The sequence below is a fragment of the Brienomyrus brachyistius genome, chromosome 13 (assembly GCF_023856365.1).
Source record: "Brienomyrus brachyistius isolate T26 chromosome 13, BBRACH_0.4, whole genome shotgun sequence".
Taxonomy (NCBI): domain Eukaryota; kingdom Metazoa; phylum Chordata; class Actinopteri; order Osteoglossiformes; family Mormyridae; genus Brienomyrus; species Brienomyrus brachyistius.
In genome coordinates, this window is record NC_064545.1 from 388384 (window position 1) to 410480 (window position 22097).

Here is a 22097-nt window from a genome sequence, read left to right on the forward strand (position 1 = left end):
TCTGCCATCGCTTGGGTCCAAAGATGGCTGCAGTGTCTTTCTGTTTCAGTATACTTCAATTACTAAAAGCTTCTCATAACACAAAGCATGCCTGGAATCATTGATTTGACTTGAGCAAAGAGTGAGATGCATTCTGGAAATTTAGCGTTCATCCTCACAGCGCTCACAATCACTGTCAGGATTTAATTACCTCCTTCATGAAAAAGGGGTTTTTTTCCTGACGGGGGATTTAATGCAGGGCCACAGTTGGTTCTCCAATTGTTAGAGATTCCCCAAAACACACAGGCCTGCAAGCTCAGTTTCCCTGCAGCCGTCAGTCACATCTGCCTGCCATCCAGCATAGATCACATCAAGCCAAAGATGAAACAGGCAGGCACTACTGGGCCAGTCAGGAGTTTGGAAACACACTGAGGAACAAGAGAGTTCCACTGGAACACAAATAAACTGCTGGAACAGAACAGAAAACACGGTCGTGATGTTCTGTGATGTTTCCATAAATATCGATTGATGGCATCAATTTGCTTATAACCTTGCTGAAGATAAGCGCTTTCACAGATGGATGGATGGAACTGCTTAATATCACATGAGACTGATCATTAAATCTCCAAGGGTGTAGCCTTGTTGCTAAAACATCTCATTTAGAGTAGACAAAATGCATGGCCACTTCAATGAATGTAAAGGTAGCCTTGTATTTCAACACACACTGGAAAATGAGGTTCAGATCTCCCACTTCTAGACTGAGACATACCAGCATTACTGCTGCTGCTGGGAAGGTACGGAAGATCCACGTCATTCAACAACAGCTAGCGTTAGCAGCACAGATGGCCCTCCTACAGACCGAGAGCGCCGGCACAGGCGGAGCGGGCCAGATGGCGGGAGAGCGCCTGACCTTCAGGTTCACCAACACGCTGACAGGAGGCCCCAGCAACACATCTGAGGCCGACTGGGATTTATTCGACCGTCATCAGTGGCCACAAAGCTACAATGTGGATGGGGGGGGGGGGTATCTGGGCTTCTTTCCCTTCGGGGGGGGGGAGTGCTCTGGGTGTTGTCACCGAGGTAGAGCTAGACTTCTAATTCCAGAAGCCCAGGAATTTCATGCAAATGCTTCCGGTTTCACACATGCTCCAGGACATCTTGGCAACAGCTCCCGCGGTGCATGGGCACCCGGGCCTTTGTCACTCAAAATGGCACCTTTGGATACATCCCTCATTAACAAGGTCCTGAGGAACTAGCTGTTACCAAGAGATTGAAACTCCTATGAGTATATAATAGCTGTAAAAAGTGACAGCATAGTTATTCCTAATCCCTAAGTACCAGTCATCTCTGAGCAGCAACAATTTTTAGACAAGCACCATTCCTTGGAGTATTTGGTTATAAAAATTGCATAAATCCCATTTTTATTGTTCCCTTCGTCGCAAATATACTTCCAGGACTTGAGACGGACACATTGTCCTTATACCACGATCAGATTTTTGAGATAAATCAAATGACAAACTACACTTAATAAGCATTAAAGGCAGCATTCTGTAGCTAGATGTAGTCTGAAGATGCCCTTATTGGGGGGGAAAAAAATAATTCACACACCAAAGGCTGTACTCATGTTTTTGTTCCTAGAATAGCTGTGTTATCTAATAATAACCTGCTGTGAGATTCTGCACCTTTACTGCATCGGTTTCCCTCCTTCTTCACGCAGTCGTTCACATAGAATTATCCATCTGAGGCCTTGATGGAATGTGCCTCATTAAACCTGCGGTGGTCGGCGTCCCCGGCAAATCCGTCGCCGGTTCCCACTGTTAGTCTGATTAAACTGCATTTCTGGAGTATGACCTCCCGCGAGGTGACGTTTTTAACATGCACAGGCTACGGGTCTCACCGGAATGATGCTGCAGCCCTGTGCTACAGCTACATAGTGGTCTAGAGTCAAATGGCAGAAGATGATAAGCCAAACCGGAACATGCGATCGCAGGATGCAGGGAGCCGCATTGTTCCTATATTTTCTGCTCCATCGAGTGAAGGTTTCACATGGAAGCTCATGACATGACCAAGCTTTTGCTGGGCTCTTTATAAGGAATGCCATGGCACACATGACAGTAAGTAGCAGTGGGCATGTGACACATGCATGTGGTACAATGTACTGTATGCTCCACCCTACCGGGGTGTCTGATCCAATCAGAATCAGTTTGATATGGGAGCAAGGCAGAACCAGCTGAGGTACATCTAAGAGGGCTGCTTGGCCCTGTACGGAGCCTGACGCATTTCTTTCGCTAGGCGTGAGAGCAATGGGGGGCATATCCAAAGCACTGTGGAACCTGCAAGGAATTTCCCTGGTTTTGCTTCCGTTTCATCACTAGCGAGGTTTTGGCATAAAATCAATAGAAAAAACACCCCATGTGATTCGAGGAGAGTGTATAATATACTGTAACCTGCAAGTTTTCTGCTCCTGTTGGAAGAGCTTGTCCAAGGTGGCATGAAATGTACTGCTTTAGAAAGATCTGTTTCCAGAGCCCAACCGGAACAGCACGGCTCAGGCTATTTCATACCTGGTCTCTTTGAAGAGGGAAATGAACACTGGTTCAGTGTGTAGCGAGACAGAGCCATCCCATCAAAGAGGAACGGACAGTTTTCTGGCCGAGGGTGCTCAGATGAAAGAAGTAGTTTGATTATCTATTAGCGATTTAACAACTTTAACGGTAACTGAGTTAACTAACTGAAGCAGCAGCATTAACAGCAGCATATTTGTGCTTTAGTACTTGGATCAGTGAAAATACAAAAAAATCAACACTGAAAAATACAGCAGGCTTTGGCAAGACGCAGGGCCTTTTTTTGGAAAGTAAAACGTGTTGGTACGTTAAAAATTAAGCTGCATTTCTCGCCAGATTTTTAAATAAGCGATAACAACTGTAAAGTTAACACTATTTTGTCAATCGGCCTGGTCAGCGGATTTTATCATCGGTGGATTGGGTCGGCAAATTTTTTTTCAGATATACTTTAGCTTTGTGCTGCCAGTGGAGTTTGGCCCACGTTTACATCCATTAGCAGCTCCTGTGATTGTTAAAGTAGGATCTCTGCTATTACAAGTGTCATAAATATTTGTTTTCATTTATTTTAAAAGAGGGATTAAAAAAGAATAATCCCTAAAAAGACTCCAGTTCCCAATGTACCTTCACATAATGTCACAAAAGAAACACTGGCAAGATGAATTGCGACGCACAATTTATTTATAAATGGCTTCCCTCCTTTCTATGCTACCGTCGACGCAGGCAGCACCAACTCACACTGTTTTTATACAATATACCTGAAATCATATCTGCATTTTTTATCCTTCACTGTCACCAACAACAAAGTTCCCTAAAAGTTTCAGCAGGATTCCTGCAGGTCAACGCGCCTCATGCATTTTAATGAGAAATCTGATTGGGCCCCTTCAGTGCAGCCTGCTTGCGTTGTGCTCATTCACTTAACCTGTAGGATGGTAACTGAAGATCTGTTTTCGGATCCCTGCTGCCTGTAGATGCCAAGACAACACATCGCTATTATATCACTTAACACTTTCTGGTCCTCTCACTCTCTGCGTTTCCATGGAAATTAGCTCCGACACGATAATGTGTCAAGGTCTTTGCATCCCAGTCAAAAACTGAGGTGAACGGTCTTGATGTATTTGAGAGATGAGTCAGTGCTGCAACTCAGGTTTAGCACTTCATTAGCTTTACCACTTAAAAGACGTTGTCTTAAGCAATAAGAAAAGCAAGCTTAAACAGCTTGCCATCTTTTAAGCTTTTTCCTGTGTCTGTCTTTCCCTGTGTAATTTGACAGGGTTACAATGAGGTGTCAGTACCTTAAAAGCAACGGCATACTCCATGGACACAACAGGTGTGTCTTTTCTGGGACTTGGAAGGCTAGAACACTGCTAATCGCTCACGGGAGTTTTACTCACACAAAAATATTCTGAGGGCAGAATGAAAAATAATTCGTCCGGTGGAATAACCAGATAGGTCCAAGCAATCAGATGTCTGGGTCCCACCTGCTTTAGCTTTTTGGACCCATCTCCTCTAAAATTTGATTGGTTCTCTCTCTGACCTGAACCAATCATGTTTTGTTCTGTCCTCAGAACATTTTTTGTGTAAAACTCCCACGAGCCTGATGACCACAAGGTGCCCCCCACGTCACAGCATACTCGCATATCATAATGAGCTATCATGGTCAGACACTCTAACTTTCTAACCAATCGAAAAACAATAATTATGACCATAGACAGAATTTGACGTTTGCACTTTGGGGTGCCAACAAAAGAACACATCTTTCTTACCTTATGTGTTAACGAATGTATCATGTATCTAATGCACACATTACCTGTTACTTTGTCTACCTATAGAGTATCAACAAACCGCTTATGCAAAAGTGCAGAGTGCTAGCATAGAACATACTGCAATGCTGGTCTTGCCAATTAACTCCAATTTCGACTTTCGATGAGGACTGGGGGGGGGTGATCCCCATACCCCCCCCCAAACTCCAGCCATGCCATCACATGCTCTGTAACATTATTACCAATACATTACACTGAATTACCACCGTTCTTTACATGACTCTACATGTGGAGAATTTCCCCACGGGGATTAATAAAGTAATTCTGATTCTGAATTCTGATTAACTGACACCCCACCAAAAATAATACATCTAAATCTCAGTCGGCGTGCCTCACTCGTATAGTCAAAATTTAGTAGAAAAGCACCACCCGAATAAGGATGTAGCAGTGCGAGCGATGAATCTGTTTAACGACAATGCAATGTCCACATTTATGCGTAAAGTCGCACAAAAAGAAAGAGATTCCGTTAGTTATAGTGAAAGTCGTCCTACAAAATAACCCTCCTGTTCTCCTCTCTCACGTCTCCCTCACACCATCCATGATTCTTTTCAAAGGTGAAGTGCAGGTTAATTTGTGTTATGTATTTCATTCTTTATATTTCGTATTATAAATGTAATCATTTTTATATGAATATTTCTGGGTTGTGGAACGAATCGTCTGAGTTTTCATTATTTCTAATGGGAAAATTCGCTTTGATATATGAGTGCTTTGGATTACGAGCACATTTCCGGAACGAATTATGCTCGCGATCCGAGGTTTTACTGTATTACATCTGGCCTTTCTTGCAGAGTTTATACCAATTTATGTTCGGTTTTGCTCTGGCATTATATAATCACAATACAGTTGAACAGACTTGAATTGAAAGAAAACAACAAAACAGAATAATTACATAAAGTAACAATGTCTAAATCCCTCCAGCTACATACAGCTGTATTAGCTACAATACAAAAGGGCCATCTTTGCTTACCCCTGCGAAACAAAAGCGTACCGGGTGCCCCACACTGGGAGCGAGTGCGAGCTGCTGAAATATTCATCACTGAGGTTCCCATTACTTTGCCATGAAGCTTCTTCACATGCCGTAAGGGTTCTGATCAAACACTCGACCGTCTGCGTACGACCTCAGTCACAGAATGACAACCAGGGCAGAATGCAAGGGCATCTCAACTCAGGCTCATCTCTCCACTGCTAATATCTAAGAGGAGGAGCGGGCCCCGCCCCCTCACATACTCTCACGCCACACCGTTAATTAAAAAATGACGGTACATTTCAACGATGTAATTTTGAGCAGCCAACATTTATATTAATGCAGGTGGCAGTCGATCTGATTCTCTTCGTGCATCTCAGAACACCGGTTTTGTCCTTCAGGTTATGGGTAACGCAGCGCCTTCTCATACAAGGAAGAACACAGCTGCTTCCTCTACTGCGTGTCCAGGTCATAGAGAAGCACCTTAGATAGACCTGATACAGCAGAAAGCATCATGGGTAACCACCCATCCTCTCTCTGGCTTTGCCTGCATTAGCATACAGAGCTCTGGAGTCTTTGAAAAAGAGCTCCAGTCTACAGATATGTACACATTACAAAACTTTAACACTGTACACTATTTCTTGTTACTAAGTTGTTTTCCCATAAGGTGCCTCAGGAGAATAGTCTGTTTTCTATGTCAGTGCATTGGCATCACCCCGCATCTCAGGGAATGCAGCGCACGATCAGGATATGAGGAAGATAATTGCAATGACTAATGAGAGGGAAGTAGCAACAGAGGTCTCAGAAGCCATGAAGGAATTCACAGACCGTCAACAGCATCCACTGGCTTTTACCAGTGCATTATGGGAACGGATCCATGCTCAGTAAAGTATACCAAAAGCCCAGATCTCCAAGGACCACACTGCCTGCCCTCATTTTTATTCCAATTATGGGCCGTGGGTACGGCGTGGGGCGGTGTGTGGCGGGGAGTGTGTGCGGAAAGTTCTCCCAAGGCTCCCGGTGCGGTGACACATGGGCTTACGCAGCAACAGTCAGGCTCTCTTACACGTACTCAACGTCCCACTGAAATGAGGGACCTTGGAAAGCTGAAGGTCACTGATACAGAAAACTACACAGGAAATTCAACAGAAAAAGAAGGAGAATGAATTCTAAAGAAATATACAAAGAAGATAAACGGGGTCAATAGCATGAAACAAGAATTTCTACATGTTTAATTTAAAAAAATTTAAAACTTAAAAAAGGTACGCACGACTAGATACCAAGTTGAGTCGGTGAGAATGTATTCTCCCCAGGAACCTACAGACATGGATGCATCATCACAGGGCTGCTCATTCCTGCTCCTGGAGATCAACCACCCTGCAAAGCTTAGGTGCAGTCCTAATTAAGCAGGCGTGATACACACAAGCAGGTCATTCAGTAACATCTCAGTGTGATGCTGCGTTCCATTTGAACTCGTAACTCATAAATTCCAAGTTCCTAGTCAGAAATTTCAACTAGAAAGCCCCCTGAGGTTGGAATTCTGATTCATGAACTCAAAGGAATCTAAAGAACCCCGAGCTCAGAATTCAAGATGACGGCGCCCTTTATCAACAGAAGTGAAAGCTGTAGTTGCGTCCCAGTCAGAAAGTGAAGTGAACAGTCTTGATGTATTTGAGAGATGAATCAGTACTGCAGCTCAGGTTTAGCACTTCATTAGCTTTAACGCTTAAAAGCACTTGTCTTCGGCAATTCATTAATTTTTGCAGTTAGCTTTAGAAGCTAACTTTAACAGTATCCCTTCTTTAAAGCTTTTTTTCTGTGTCTGTCATTCCCTGTGCAATTTATCGTGTGTCTGTGTGTTGCTATAGTGTTTTTATGCAGGTAATGTGTTGTTATCCAGTGATATTGCTAACAATGACTAACAATTAAATAACTGGGGCCCGTTTCACTAAGCAGAATTTCTTGCTTAAGCAGACGTTTTGTTGGATTTAAGGTAGTCTGGGCTATAAGTAAGTGAATGAAGATAAAGGCCATTTGAACTGGGGTAAATTAAATTCGACAAGTTATCTGGGTAAGCAAAAAATCCCTAAATGGCTTTCCGATTTGCTGCACTGGAATGCTGTGGACTTGTGTGTGATTTGAGTGAGTTCCGACCTCCGAGATAAACAGAACACAGTGTTAGAACCAGCTATGTTACCAAGTTCACCTAAGCTGTACTGCCTAGGTGACCAATCTTATCCACAAAAGGCTGGTGTGTTTGCAGGTTTTTGGGGGTAACCTGTAGGTCAGCTGTTCAAACCCAGGTGTGAGGACTCTTCAGCCAATCAGTCCTCTGATTAGTAATCTAATTAGGGAGTTGCAGTGAAAACCCGCATACACACTGGCCCTTTCTGTATAAGACTGCCCACCCCAGCTTTACAGGGTGGTAGATCTCCAGAAGTACGAATGAGCTGCCCTGGATTAGCAGGTAAAGCACTCAGCCTTGAACAAGTCCACACTGCATCCAGTGGCACAGTGATCCAGACAGCTGGGGCAGTCTGCCCAGCCCATGCAGACCAAGAAGGCAGCCTGGGGGTCACCTCCCCCATATATTGCTCAGTGCTCAGCATTAGATCAACTGTGTACACACAACAGCATTTCTGCTACTAAATAAACAACTGGGCTTTAACCTCAGCTTTTAGCGGGGGGAAATTCCTAACTGTTTATTAATTTGTGAGCTAGGCGTGGTGAGCATGTGAATGACCTGGATGATGCAGCACTTGAGGGCTTCCCGGAGGAAGCTGAGCTAGCACTCGGGTGGGCGGGGCAAGGTCACAGGAAGGAGACACAGCGGCAGCCAATCAGCTCCCTGACCTTTCATGGGGCGGCATGAGGGAAATGGAGAATCAACATAACGCATGAGGGACCAGGGCTGCAGCTGCTGGGTTATGCCACTGAATCAGATCTGCTATAACGTGCTGTAATTCTCAACATCCCACCATACATGCAGCTCCTGTGGCTCAACAAGTAGAGCCTTGTGCTAACAATGCAAAGGTCGTGGGTTTGGGGAAAGAAAAAAACAAAACAGTACTGTAAGCTGCTTTAGATAAGTGTCAGATAAATGTGACCAGCATGGTACAAAATCAATGTAATAATGTTTAATATCGTTCTTTTATAGGCTGCAGCAAATCTGTTTACAATGATTCCTCCAGGTTTTACGATTCTTATGCATTTTCTGACACCCTTATCCCGTACTTTTTAAATCCAAGTTATTTCTCAGTGGACATTTTAAAGGATGTCAAGCCTGATTCCTGCCACTTGCACAGACATTCAAATCCACACCTTAGTATCTCATAGAGCAGGGGTAGGCGATCTTATCCGCAAAGGGCCGGTGTGTGTGCAGGTTTTAGGGTAACCTTTAGGTCAGTTGTCCAGACCCAGGTGTGAGGACTCTTCAGACAATCAGTCCTCTAATTAGTGATCTAATTAGGGAGTTTCAGCAAAAACCCGCGCACACAGTGGCCTTTGTGGATAAGATTGCCCACCCCTGTCGTAGAGCCCAAACACTAATGGGTAGTTATCCACCTGATTTGCACGCTGGCCTGGTGTGATTTTTGCCCATTATACATTGACAGACTCGCCCCAGGTCATTCGGCTCGCTTGGACTGTGCTGCGGTTCTTTTTTTGTTCGAATGATTCTCGGTGGGATTGAGATCAGGACTCTAACTGTCTGCTGAAGGACATGCACCTTATTATGCTGGATGTCCTCCAGTGCAGCCCCGGCCCTGTCCTTGGTACCCCCCCCATGCTGCTGAAAGCCATGCTTCCGTCCAAACAGGACACTCGCTCCCCGCCGTGCAGCACCATCATCCCTCTTTCTCCAGCCACACATTCATTTCCCCGCATCTTAACTGGGTCACTCTCTTACTTCCAGGTGAACTCCAGGCCTGCCCAGTGATGGGGTTTTTTCAGTAATGCGTCCATTCCTGCCACCCTCCCTTACAGACCAGTCTTACTCAGAGCTCTTGATGCATAGAGCGGATGTACATTTATGCCGATCTCAGCCTCTAGACGCCATAACTTTCTTCTCCTGATCACTGTGCTGTAGTGTTGATGTTTGCTTTCCTCACAACCGTACACGTTGTTCAGGCACAATTTGGTTCTCTTAGGCCGACACTTCTGGTGTGACACTCTTTCAGTCCCTGACTCTAGCTCTTATCAGAATGGCAGACAGTTTCTCCTTTTCATCTTTGTGTCTCCACCCCAAACATTGGTGGAGGACTCCTTAGATAAAGTTTCAACTCTTTTCATTCATATTCAGTGCATGACAACTGGGTGTGAAGCGAATTTTGACTGTTAATTTCCTTGAGTTATGCACAGACGGAGTTCAATTAAGTGGCATTTTTTTATATACTTACATTGTTAAGGGTTAAACAATTAGTAATTTTTAATAATCAAACTGCTTTTTTTTTTTCGTTTTGCTTGGAGGTGTGCATTTGTTGCATACTTAAATATTAGTTCCCAGTCTGTGTGATAAATAAACTTTTAAAAGTAACAGAATATGAAAACAACATAAGGGACTCATTTATATAATCTAAAAAATACACACATTGTGTGTGTCTGAGTGATCATGTATATATTACATTGTGGGGATCAAATATGTTGATGGTTTAGGGACCTTTTCGGTCCACAAAAGGGAAAACTTTATTTTATAGTAATCTGTGACTGCAGTCAAAAAACTTATGGTTTACTTATGGTTACTTATGGTTAAGATTAGGGCTGTGTAGGGGGTTAAGGTTGTCATTGCTGGGATTAGGATTATGCCCACAGAAATGAATGGAGAGTCCCTACAAACATGTGTGCGTGTATATATATATTTAGCATAAGTGCTTTGTCCCTCTCCAGCGTAAGTCACATAATGACAACGAAAGAAGCTGCCCCACAGGGGAAGGGGTATCCAGAGTGACAGTCCATCACACATGGGGACACATCAGGTCCAGATATGTGAGACGTAGTCAGGAGTCAGTAGAGCGCATTTCCATAAAAACACGGCTAACAGATCGCTAACTCAGCACCGAAACATAAGCGGTATTCATGGGATCTAGCTTCTGAGGATCCGCGGATGAGCAGAGCCCTTTTACGGGCTAATTTAACCCCCACTGACCTAGCACTAGGAGCTAGCAGCACCCTCACTGCCAAAACAGCCGTCTGGGGTGCTGTCAGGCCTCCCAGCCTGCGTGAGCGCTGTCTCATTAAGCGGCACCTCCGCCGTAAAGGCCGTTCACCTCCCTATTGTCCGGCACTCCACAGTGCTGGGGAACTACACCTTCCAACAAAAGAAAGCTACGGTTTATAATACCACACAATTAACACCTGCTGCACCTTCTTCATGCTCCAGAAACCCGCAGTGCCGTTTCCACACCATAGTTACCGCCATGAAGGTTTGACTGCTCTCTCTTTTGTCCCCACCAGGCATGAGGTTCGGAGACCCCCTGGGACAGACCATGAGGAAGGTGAGCCTGGCGTCAGTCACAAACACGCCAACAGCATTATGCTCAGCACTGATAAGGCCAGTCCAATCGGGCTGACTGACATCCTGTAGCCCCCCGGCAGGACCCAGAGTGGCCCATGCTTTTTGCGGGACCGCAGAGGACCGGCGGTCCTCGGGGACCCCGATGCACATTGTCTTCAAACACGCTCGCTTCTCATGACACGGGCACCCTCACTTGGGATACAGGCGAAAGGGTTGGACGAGGGCTCTGATTGGGACACGCCCTCGAGGCCCCGGCCCCTCGGACTTCCTTGTGCTCCCTCCGCTGCTGTGATAATCATTTGAGATGAAAGAGTTCTTTAATCACTGCATTGCTGACTGTAGGAGGCTGTGTGCCCGGCAGGCCTAACAAAACATGCTTCTTCAAATTAGGCGGCCAGGCAGATGGGGAGTTCAGCTCCTGCTGGTATTAAACACAAACCTATATTAATAACGGTCTTTGTCGTGCGTGCGTGTGTGTGTGGATTTGCATAGATCACATTTAGGGACCAAAATGTTCTCAAAGTGTAATAAAACCTGAAACTTCCTTATTTTTGGGGACATTTTTCAGGTTCCCATTTGGATAAACTCAATTTTATTAAAAATCTGTGAGCGCAGTCAAAGAACTAAAAATGCCAAAAGCCTTGTATTTTGTTTAGTTGCTTATGATTAGGGTTAGGAATGGGAAGGGGGTTAAGCGTGTCACGATTGGGATTAGGGTTTTTCCCCATAGAAATTCATGGAAGGTCCCCATTTAGATAGGTATGCCGACGTGTGTGTGTGTGTGTGTGTGTGTGTGTGTGTGTGTGTGAGAGAGAGAGAGAGAGAGAGAGAGAGAGAGATGGATCCACTCCATTCAGCAACACTGAGCATTACAGTGATGTCCTGTCACAGCACATTTAATGCAGATTAAAATGGTCTCAATTCAATATGGAGCGTACACTTTGTTAATGGGCTTTCTTCATTTGCAAGCTGTTTGTTTTTGGGGACTGTTTGTTATTTAATTACAGCATTTCTTTATTAGATAATAGTCAAAAGTGTAAGGTAATACATTGTGAAAAAAGTAATAGTTTAGCAGAACTTGCTGTACAGGACATTACCTTATAAGGTAGATGTATTAAAATTGATTAAATGCTGCCTCCTAGTGGTGAAAAAAATAACATTTCTTTTGGAGTCTTGATTTTTTTTCTTGTAGCTTTTACTAAAACTAAGTGTTCATAATGAAGATGAGCCACTGTGGTTGTCTCATCAGGCCAATCTCAGTTGCCCAAGGGTAAAATGTGCTCTGTCTCTCTGCTGCAGGACCTGTGCACTAAGGAGGCAGCAGGGAGTAGCCTGGGGCAAGGCTTGGACAGCACAGACGGGCTGCCGGCGAGCCCCGTGCCCCCCATGGAGTTTCCTGCGTTCAGCTGGCAGCGGCAGTCTGTTCCCCCGGAAGGCAGCCCCGGCCGCATCACCAAACGCCGTAGGAAGCTTCTACTGAAAAGCACAGTCGCCATGCAGCCGCGTAACTCGTCGTCATCATTGGCCGGTCCCCTGGACAGCCGGAGGAGGCTGGCCCGGGTCCAGGAGGCGCGCAAGCGGCTGACGAAGGAGGTGTGCGCCAAGTACACGAGCACCAGCAGGAGGACGGTCACGCCGCAGCATGTGTCCCGCATCTTTGTGGAGGATCGGCACAAGCTGTTGTACTGCGAGGTGCCCAAGGTGGGCTGCTCGAACTGGAAGCGGGTCCTCATGGTGCTGGCAGGCCTGGCGTCCTCCACGCGGGACATCCAGCATGACGCCGTGCACTATGGCAACCACCTCAGGCGCCTGGACAGCTTCGATCGCCAGGGCATCGCCCATCGGCTTCGAACCTACACCAAAGTGCTCTTCGTGCGTGAGCCCTTTGAGAGGCTGGTGTCAGCCTTCCGGGACAAGTTTGAGAACCCCAACACCTACTACCACCCTGTGTTCGGGAAGCCCATCATCTCTCGGTACCGAGCCAACGCTTCACAGGCAGCCCTCCGGACCGGTGCCGGGGTGACCTTCAAGGAGTTCATGCAGTACCTACTGGACGTGCACCGGCCTGTGGGCATGGATATCCACTGGGAGCATGTGGGCCAGCTGTGCAGCCCCTGCCTGCTCGACTACGACTTCATCGGCAAGTTTGAGACCATAGAGGAGGATGCCAATTTCCTTCTGCACAGGATGGGCGCCCCCCACAACCTCACCTTCCCCAGCTTCAAGGACAGGAACCCGCACGCGGAGCGCACCTCTGCTCACATCACCCGCCACTACTTTGCACAGCTTGACACTTCCGAAAGGCAGAGGGCCTATGACTTCTACTACATGGACTACCTGATGTTCAATTACTCCAAGCCCTTCAAAGACCTGTACTGAGGCCTGGGCGAGGCTGGCTGTGTTCACCTCTGCGAGGCCACCCCTGTCCTGTCACCCAGAGTAGCAGTGACAGGAAGACGCTGCCCCCCCCCCCCCCCCCATCATGCTGCATTAATCCTATAAAAAACTGTTTCTCAATCTGGTCCTCGGGGACACACAAGCCGGTCCACATTTTTGCTCCCTCAAAGCTTTCTGTCAGACAGTCCACATTTTTGCTCCCCAATGGGTAGTGATGGGCAAATGAAGCTTCATGAACCAATTGTTATATTTTCCGACACCACCAGAAGATGGTATCTGTTCAAAAAAGGGTCAAATTCATGCCCCAACCAAGAGTGCCATCTAGTGGGGACAAAACATACAGAGAATGGGTCATGAAACTTAATTTGCACATCACTACAACCAGGAGCTGGGAGCGAACAAAAACCTGGACTACCTGTGGATTCCTGAGGACCGGACTGGGGGAAACTGCTATAAAACATTAAAAAAATGTATGCACTTTGGAAAAAATATGAACTATTGAGGGCTCTGGGTCTCCCAAATCTTAAAATCCCCTAAATCCTCAAACACAGCCTAAGATAAATATCTTTGAGAAAATTCCAGTAAAAACATACAAGAAGCACTGTGGCAGGTACCTCCAATGACCCCACCCCCACCCCCAACCCCACACCTATGGACATCCACACACAGCAGGATCAGCGGTGTTAGATGAATGCTGATAACACTCCAGATTTCACTACACAGGAGCAGAACAGTCTAAACCACTTGTAAGAAACTCTGAGCAGATTTAGAATGTTACAGAGCTGTGTCCCTTCAAGCCCTTACATCGATTCCTACAAAACAGGCTGGTCCCTGTGCATTTAATATGAAGTCCAAAAACACGTCCTTTCAAAATATTACAGATTATATATATATAGTGCTCACGTACCTTAATCCAAAAATCTTATTTAAGCCATTGATTATCAGTCTTTTAGAGACAGATATATTTTTTACATATTTATATAATGGGTTCCGGCATAAAGCTTTTTTTCATTGTGATCCTGATTTCTGAAGCCACAGATTGGTCTCCGTGCAACATTATAGCTAATGTATGGTAAATGTCCCATCTGAACCCTCTGCAGCGTGTTGGAAGAAAGTCCCGCATGACTGTCCGATAAAATCAGACCCCAAGTGCTGGATTTTTTCCTTACAATTTCCTTACAGCGAGGAAGCAGAGCAGCAGAGACACAAGGACAGGAGGATGTGGGCTTATTAAACCCTGCGTTAAAAGATGGGAGCATGTCCTTCCCAGGCAATATTAGCCCCTATCCTGGGAGGGGTGAATGGCCAGATTCTGATCTATGTCTATCAGTATCACCAACAAAGGACCTTTCACACACCGACCAGCAGAGGTCACTGCACTCAATTTTATGAAAGCTGTGACCTACAGCAGTGTGTCCCAATCCAGTCCTTAGAGACCACCCAGACATTTTCCCCACTCCCAGCTCCCAACACACCTGTACCAAGTATTCTGTATTTTTAATTCACTGGGACTGGGGAGGAAGCAAAAATGTGGACTGGCTGGGGTCCCTGAGAACAGGGTTGGGATACACAGGCCTACAACAATGTTTCTTAAGCCAGTCCTTGGAGACTCCCAGACAGTCCACATTTTTGGTCCCTCCCAGACAGTCCACATTCTTGCTCCCTCCCAGCTCCAGGTAAAGTGGACAGTCTGGGGGTCCTTGAGGACTGGTTTGACAAACACTGGCCAACAGGGTATTTTTGATAAACGATGGAAAAGAAAGGGGTCGTGCACTTTTGACCTGAGTGACGTGCTGTGAGAGTCAGTGGTGCTGGGACAACACAGCGCCCCCTACTGTCCCCTCCCACACCTAGTGGGGGGGAGGTCACATACTCCAGAGACCCCCATCGGGGTGTGGTATGATGACAGAGGGAGGAGCTCGTAGTGGGCGGGATGTGTACCGACCGTATGCTGCAGAAGGACAGGGGAGGGATCTACCTCGTCTTTTCAGTCAGCCTGTGAGATATGCTGCAATTAACCACACAATAAATATCCGGGCCTACAGGCCATGCTTATTTAATTATCCGTAGACGACACAGATGGAAGGAAAGATCCAGAGAGTGAATGAAAGGATTCCTTGGATGAGGAGGAAAATTTGTATACGTGGGATTATCCTTGTGAACTTACGTTTGTGTAGCACCCAGCCTCTCTGATTCTGTTGGGCGTTCTGGCCCAGTGGGAGAACACACTGAATGTCACCCCCCCGGGAGGGGGGGGCTACAGCCCACTGCTGCCCCTTCACCCCAATTCCCTCCATGAAACGCCTTGCTCTCGCATGCGTGTATGGGATTATGGGTGCAATGCCCCGGTATCGTGTGTATGCGGTAAGAAGTGAATGTATAGCTGTTTTACTGTCAGTGAACAAAAATGTTTTTATCATATATACATATATAAATATACGATGAAGCCCTTTGCCTTATTTTTCACTGCCAACAAACTGTTGTGTATCAGGAAAAAGACATTAATCAGGTAAGTGACTTGTTTTCTGCTGGGTTGTCTACGAATAAACATTTCTGTTTGTCTTTAACTACGTTGTTTGCTTGTTTTCATTTATAGCGTCTCAAACAAGGGAAAGTAGTGAGGTCAAGCTCGACCAAAAAACAACCATGGAAATGCACGAAGGTTCATCAGAAGTCTCCTCACAAGAGCTCAGATGTTGTAGCACAACGTAACCATCTTCCTTCACCTTGTTTATTAATCATGACGGGCACATTACCACCATTTTGATGTCTCTTTGCTATCTGAAAATATGCAGCATCAAAACAATGAAACACAGGTAAGACAGTGATCTAACACATAAATCTGACATGCCGAACTATGGTGGATAGCTATACTTGCACGTTTGTGACAAGCATCGTGTTTATTTATATATGTGACAGATTTGCTTTGTGAACGCTGTAATTCTCATACACAATGAAGAAGCTCTATCACACGTATGTGCCTGTAAACTGTCTGTTTACCGTATCGGCACCTAAGGACTGTCAGAAATACACATCAGTTAGAGAAGAAGTGCGTTTACACAGTTATGCGATATGACAGTATACTCATCTACCAAGACAGCACCACACCATTGTAAGGAAACCATCGACAGTGTCACCTCAAAGCATGGAGGTAATATTGCAGGAGATATGAGCCACACTTATAAATATTTGGATAACAGGTTTTCTTTGTCCTTTTTAACTTATTTCTATCCCAATCAAAATACAAGCATGTCAAGCTTTATAGGAGTTTTTCTCCCAGGATCAATTCCACCCCAGATTTAATTTTACTACTCCTATTAAACATTATATTTTCTCTGTTCCTTTATTTTCTTTCAGTTGCATTCAATATCAATTTGATAAATAAAAAAAATCCACTCCAGTACTTCTAACCCACTCAGTCCGACCCGAAGGGCTAGACCTAAACAGTCAGCGAACACTCAGCTGCTTGGTTCTGGCAGGTCGAGTCTATTAAACACCTTTGGTTTCTGGGTCACATCCAGACAGCAGCAGTGGAGGCCCAACATGAGTCACGGGACAGGTTTGGGGTCACTGGGGAAGGAGACTAACAAGAGCATCGAAAAGAATTTAAGAAGTAGCTTAAATCAGGCGTAGGCAATTCTTCTGCAGTGCCGGTATCCAGCAGGTTCTCTATCCAACCCCTGGCTTAAATAATCACAAATCTACTTTACATCTTATAGTTTACTTCACACACCTTGTATGACTATGTGGCTTAATATAGTTCACACGTCTAAGAAGGGAAGGATGTGTCCATCAAATACCATTCATTTGCCACTTTTTTGGATTTAACCTCACCATTATTTGGATTCAGGGCTGGTGGGAGGTTACCTAGAGCAGCATATTCTGAGGGACCCGAGTCTAACCATAATACACGGCTGCAGACTCAGTGCTCGTCTCGGTTGAGTTGACGCATGCGCAGAGAACAAAGAAACGCTATCGGTTTCAAAGTGTAATTTATCCTTTTGACGTGTTTGAAAAAAATGTTCTACGCATATATTTGTGCACGATCTATGTTTGATACTGTCAGTCCATTTAAATGTAAATGTTCACTATGGTGATTTTAAGTTTTTTTGTTTATGCATTAAAAAAACGCAAATATTATTTTTATTGATATAATCACTTATCTACGATTACTTGTCAAAGACCTGCCTAGATATTTATTAACAACTTTAAAAATCTGAAGCATTCTGGATATTAATTTAGTTATAACATTCTCAGTGGTATAATGCTTTCCACCTGCAGCCAGACGCTACTCGATATAAACTTGAATTTGGCTCCCTAGCGCCCTCTGTAGTGCCGACACAGAAACTTTTGCCATCGTCTGTAGCGGTCGGTGGGGGGCGCCACATGGCCTAGGATCCGGCCCTTTTTGTGTAGGGTAACACTTGGCTTCCTCAGTAATATATAACAGAATATCCTCTGTGATATTTTATTTTTTAGCCTATACGTTTTGCCAGAGTGAACAGAATGTTATTTAGCCATTAATGCGGGCAGTTTTACAGAACATTTCAGGACAACCCAGTGTCTGGAAGTAGCAGCACGCCCAACTGGGGGACAGTGCGCGCATATGGCTTCAAGTAAAAATGTATAATTTTGCACAAAATAAAACAGTATTTATACCCACCCTGAAGCAACTGCAGGAAAACTAACTACCGTACCATTACAAAAAGCTGTAAAATGTGAAAAGGCACAAACCTGGATTTTATTATGTATTACCGTAATGAATTTCTTCTAAAGTAAACATTTCCCAAATATAAAGATTCCTAAAAGTTTACTGCGGCTGAGCGTTTGGGGTGAAATGCAGAGTGGTTTCATTATTCCGAATATGTGCACTTTGCCGTTTGTTTGTTTTAAACTGTGTTCCGCTTTTGTGTTTTTTTTCTCTTCACGAACAAACATTGTAATTCAGTACTTATTAAGTACTTAATACGCCAGACTCAAACCAGATCCTCGAAATGTACACAGTAAGTGATTCTAACAGCATCTGGTGCCTGTTTGCGGAAAATCGCATCTGCAAACGTCGAAGTAATCCAAAACACAACCACAGAAATCATCTACTTAAAAATATTCTGCAATTTTAGTCAGCACGAGTTTCTGTGCATCAGCATTGCACGTTTGCATTAGAAGAAACACAAACTGACACGGTGATATTTCTACTGTACTTACCCAACGCTGCAACTACGTTTAGCAGTGCGACGATATGGCTGCTCGTTGCAGTTCCTGAAACAGCCGCAGTGTGGAAGCACTGGCACTGCCAGTAGATGCATTCATCTCACAGTATTTTGGATAAGTGCCATTAATCACGTATACAGAGAGACTTTATAGCCGAAGTATCAAGTTTATTCAACTCATAAATCTTAACAAAGCGTAATCGGTACGCATATTATTGTAATAACTGCGTATTATCTATGCATCTAAAAGCCATTTTCGGGTGGGGATTGCTGTAAATTGCGTATTAATTGTCTGTATTAGAATTATTCAGTCTTCAACCCAGTATCTCGTCGTATCCATTTTATAAATTGCTGCCGGTTAAAATTTCCCTGTGTACAATGTCCCGCTCTTACATTAATATTTTTGTCAGTTTCTAGAAAAAAAACCGTCCGGTAAGAAATGTTGTATGATGCAATTAAATTATATGTATAAGAATCTACAAGCAATATAGGCCTATTATTAGTATATTATGTTGAAGTGATCATGTAAGAATGGTGGTGAAAATACATAGTAAATAAAGTATGGCTGGTTAATGCAGTTTTTAATAGTAAATAAGCACTAATATTAGTATTCACATTAATTCATGATTTGCTTTACATTAAGTATTAAGTTATTACAAATAAACAACAGTGCTAAGCACCTGTGTAGGGACACCCACATCCAGGAGTAGAATTGAAATGCTATTCTCGCTATAAAAATGAATAATCAGCATTGTCAAGCCGAAACACCTGCTTCATCCATGCATGAATAAGCAGATAAGCTTCATTCCCGAAAGATGTGTGTGACACTTACAGCATGTATATATAAAGCGGGAAATGTAGACAGTTTCTAACACACGGCAAGCTGATCCGTCCTTTGGCTGAAACAGCACAGCCATCACGCAGACGCCTCCCATCGCCCCACGAATTCATTTTCAGCTGGAGAACAAGGGCTTCTTTTGGCTTAGGGCATGGCTAATTTGGCTAATTTAATATCTTTGTCAGACATTGTGATTTCAGTGTGACGGGCTTCCTACAGTATAAAGCAAAACGAAGTGTGCGTGCAGATTAAAGCTACACAAACGAATAGGAAGTGTTATTATGGTAACCTAAAGAGACCCAAAAGCATCGGGGGTTGGAAGAGAGTGAGATTTTGCTGGGGGGGGGGGTTTTCTTTTGAATCTGGACACGTTAGGGAGCGATGGTGATTAGGGTTAGGGTCAGCAAAAGCAGTGTATGGCTCTGCTGGGAAGGTTGGGTAGGGATGGTGATTAGAGCACAGGAGTGAGATTCAGCAAATGAAGGAATTCTGGGAGCGGAGATGTCCGGCCCCCTGAGTAGGAAGGGTGCTGTTAGGCCAAAGCACGTCTTGGTATCATTTCAGAATGCAAAGCAGGACACCACTAAGATGGCATGAGTCACATTGTAATTAATTGTTTTTGTGTAGGACCCAGGCCAACAGTCACATCAATAGTACTGATTACTGTGCATGAATATGCAGTGCTGTGCACATAGGGAGCGGTGGGGGTGTGGGGGGGGGGGCATGGCTTAGGGTTTTAGGATCATAAATTACCAATAAGCGCATTTAGTATCTCAAACGGAGGTGTTCAGGGGCGTCGGAGGGGCATGAATACCCTGACAGATTCGCTTGACAGGGGCCCTTGAGTACACAAAATTATACAGAAAATTTGGCGTGGGGGTGCAGAAATTCCAGGCATGCCCCTGCTTGATAATATCTATGACAGCACAAGTGGACTGGAAATGCATGTCTATGTTCATGCACAAAAGTGCTCCACACAGTGGCCATAAAGAAATTCAGTCCTGCATTCTTGTTCGGACACCTCCCAGGGCCATGGGAGGGTGACTCAATGCATCACCTGTGTTACCCTTGTCATGACCTCCTCCTGCTTCCCTCTGAGCTGCTCCAGCGCCGAGACTGATGGAGGAGACAACAGGATGGACCTCATGAGTGACACGGAATGCCTGGGGGGCCGCCCTGCCCGTCAGACCTCGGGACGCCAGGTCCTGTCATTCACACTGACAGCCCGCTGTGGGAATATGCTCTCAGAATAAAACCCTCCTTCACCAGGATAAATGACCCTTTTGTTAAGACTGATCACCTTTTATCTCCAAGACTGAAGTATGGCTTCTAGAGCAGAGGGGTCCACTGGAGCTAGCCAGACGTAGAGTGACTTATGGGTGCCCTCAGGTGCGTCTCCATGTGTACAAGGTTTTTGGGCAGCTGCTAAATTCGCTGTCACGCGGGGGGCAGATGTGCCCTGCGAAAGTTGGATGGAAAACCCATTTCATAGCATGAGAAAGGGGACTTCATAGAGACTGTAATAGGCTAACATGAGGTAAATATCTCCACCCATTTTCTGTATCTATGTTTTATACAAAAACATTTAATTTTTTAGGCTTATAGTCTGCTTTTTGGAGTTTTACTTACACAAAAATGTACTGAGGACAGAACGAAAAATGACTGGTTCAGAGAGATAATCAGTTTGTAGAGGATACGGGACAAACCAATTAGATGTCTTGGTTTGCCTCCTGTAGTTGCTTAGACCCATCTCCTCTACAATCTGATTGGTTATCTCTCTGAACCAGTCATTTTTTGTTCTGCCCTCAGTACATTTTCTGCCATGAGAACATTTTTGTGTAAAACTCCCATGAGCTTATAGCCCCCATGCATCACATAATAAATCCATCATTTTTATTTAAATGACAAGCCAAGGTTTGCGTATGTCCGTTCATCCATCCATGGATATTCTAACCAGTCCTCCTGGTCAGGGCTACAGGGTTTGTAAATCTTGATCAGTTGTTTTATACCTGTGTAGCTGTCCTGTAAATTCGCCAGTATGAAAGATGGACTCACATTTAAACAATTTTAAGTAAATGAATAGAAGTCTGATGAGGAGCAAAGATCTCAGTTAAGTGTTAAATGCTGCAGAGATAAAGAGTAAAAAGGCTGGTTTCTCAACAGCAACAACAAATGAGACAAGATGGTCCTGCTGTTCAGATCTAATAATCTCGTCCAGAGCAGACTGTCAGGATGGATCTTTTCTAATGGAAATGCAGAGGGTGATTTCATCCTCTGTCCATTTGAGCCTCTGCCTGGCCTTCCCTCGCAGGCCTGTGAAGGTAGCCTGTCAGGTCTGATAGAGACAGGCACTGCGGCAGACGCCCGAGGGCGGGCCCTCTCACAGGCCTCCCACGGATACTCTGTGTGCATGGCGCTCCACCCCCACCCTTCCCCCCCAGCTGCCACATGCAGCTCGTGTGTGAAGGCAGGGGAGAGAGTGACATGCCTGCCGATGGCACACGTCCGGGAATCTGTGAGACGGCAACTACCAAGAGGATTACTCTGGAAAAGGCAGAGCTGCGGGAAAAGCCCCTCTCGGTCACACAACCAAGCACGAGGCTATTTTTCACAGGCTATACTCCATTTGTGAAAACACAAGCTATGTTACTGCCATTCTAAGCCAAGAACAAAACAATTGCCATCTAATCGGCTGATTTAGCTGACTGGGGATCATTTCAGTACTTCACAGATTTCACCAAATGTAAGTGACCGACCACACAGGCAGCATTTTGAGTCCAGGGGGATGGACCCACCTAACCTGGAGTCATGTG

The 22097-nt window shown here is 44.9% G+C and overlaps 1 protein-coding gene and 1 long non-coding RNA gene across 4 annotated transcripts in view; one reads left to right on the forward strand and one right to left on the reverse strand.

Moving 5' to 3' along the window:
• LOC125706188 (carbohydrate sulfotransferase 8-like) overlaps positions 1-15803 on the forward strand; it is a 108778-nt gene extending 92975 nt beyond the window's left edge. For all 3 annotated transcript variants that reach the window (XM_048972764.1, XM_048972765.1, XM_048972763.1), the window contains 2 exons: positions 10779-10819; positions 12139-15803. In XM_048972764.1, coding sequence (XP_048828721.1) covers positions 10781-10819; positions 12139-13218 — 1119 coding nt within the window. In that variant the 5' untranslated portion in view covers positions 10779-10780 and the 3' untranslated portion in view covers positions 13219-15803. The remainder of the gene's footprint in view (positions 1-10778; positions 10820-12138) is intronic.
• The window catches only part of LOC125706189 (uncharacterized), a 68592-nt gene extending 50102 nt beyond the window's left edge, over positions 1-18490 (reverse strand). Inside the window, exon 1 of the long non-coding RNA XR_007381922.1 lies at positions 18442-18490. This is a non-coding gene — a long non-coding RNA (uncharacterized LOC125706189). The remainder of the gene's footprint in view (positions 1-18441) is intronic.
• Between the last annotated feature and the right edge of the window lie 3607 nt (positions 18491-22097).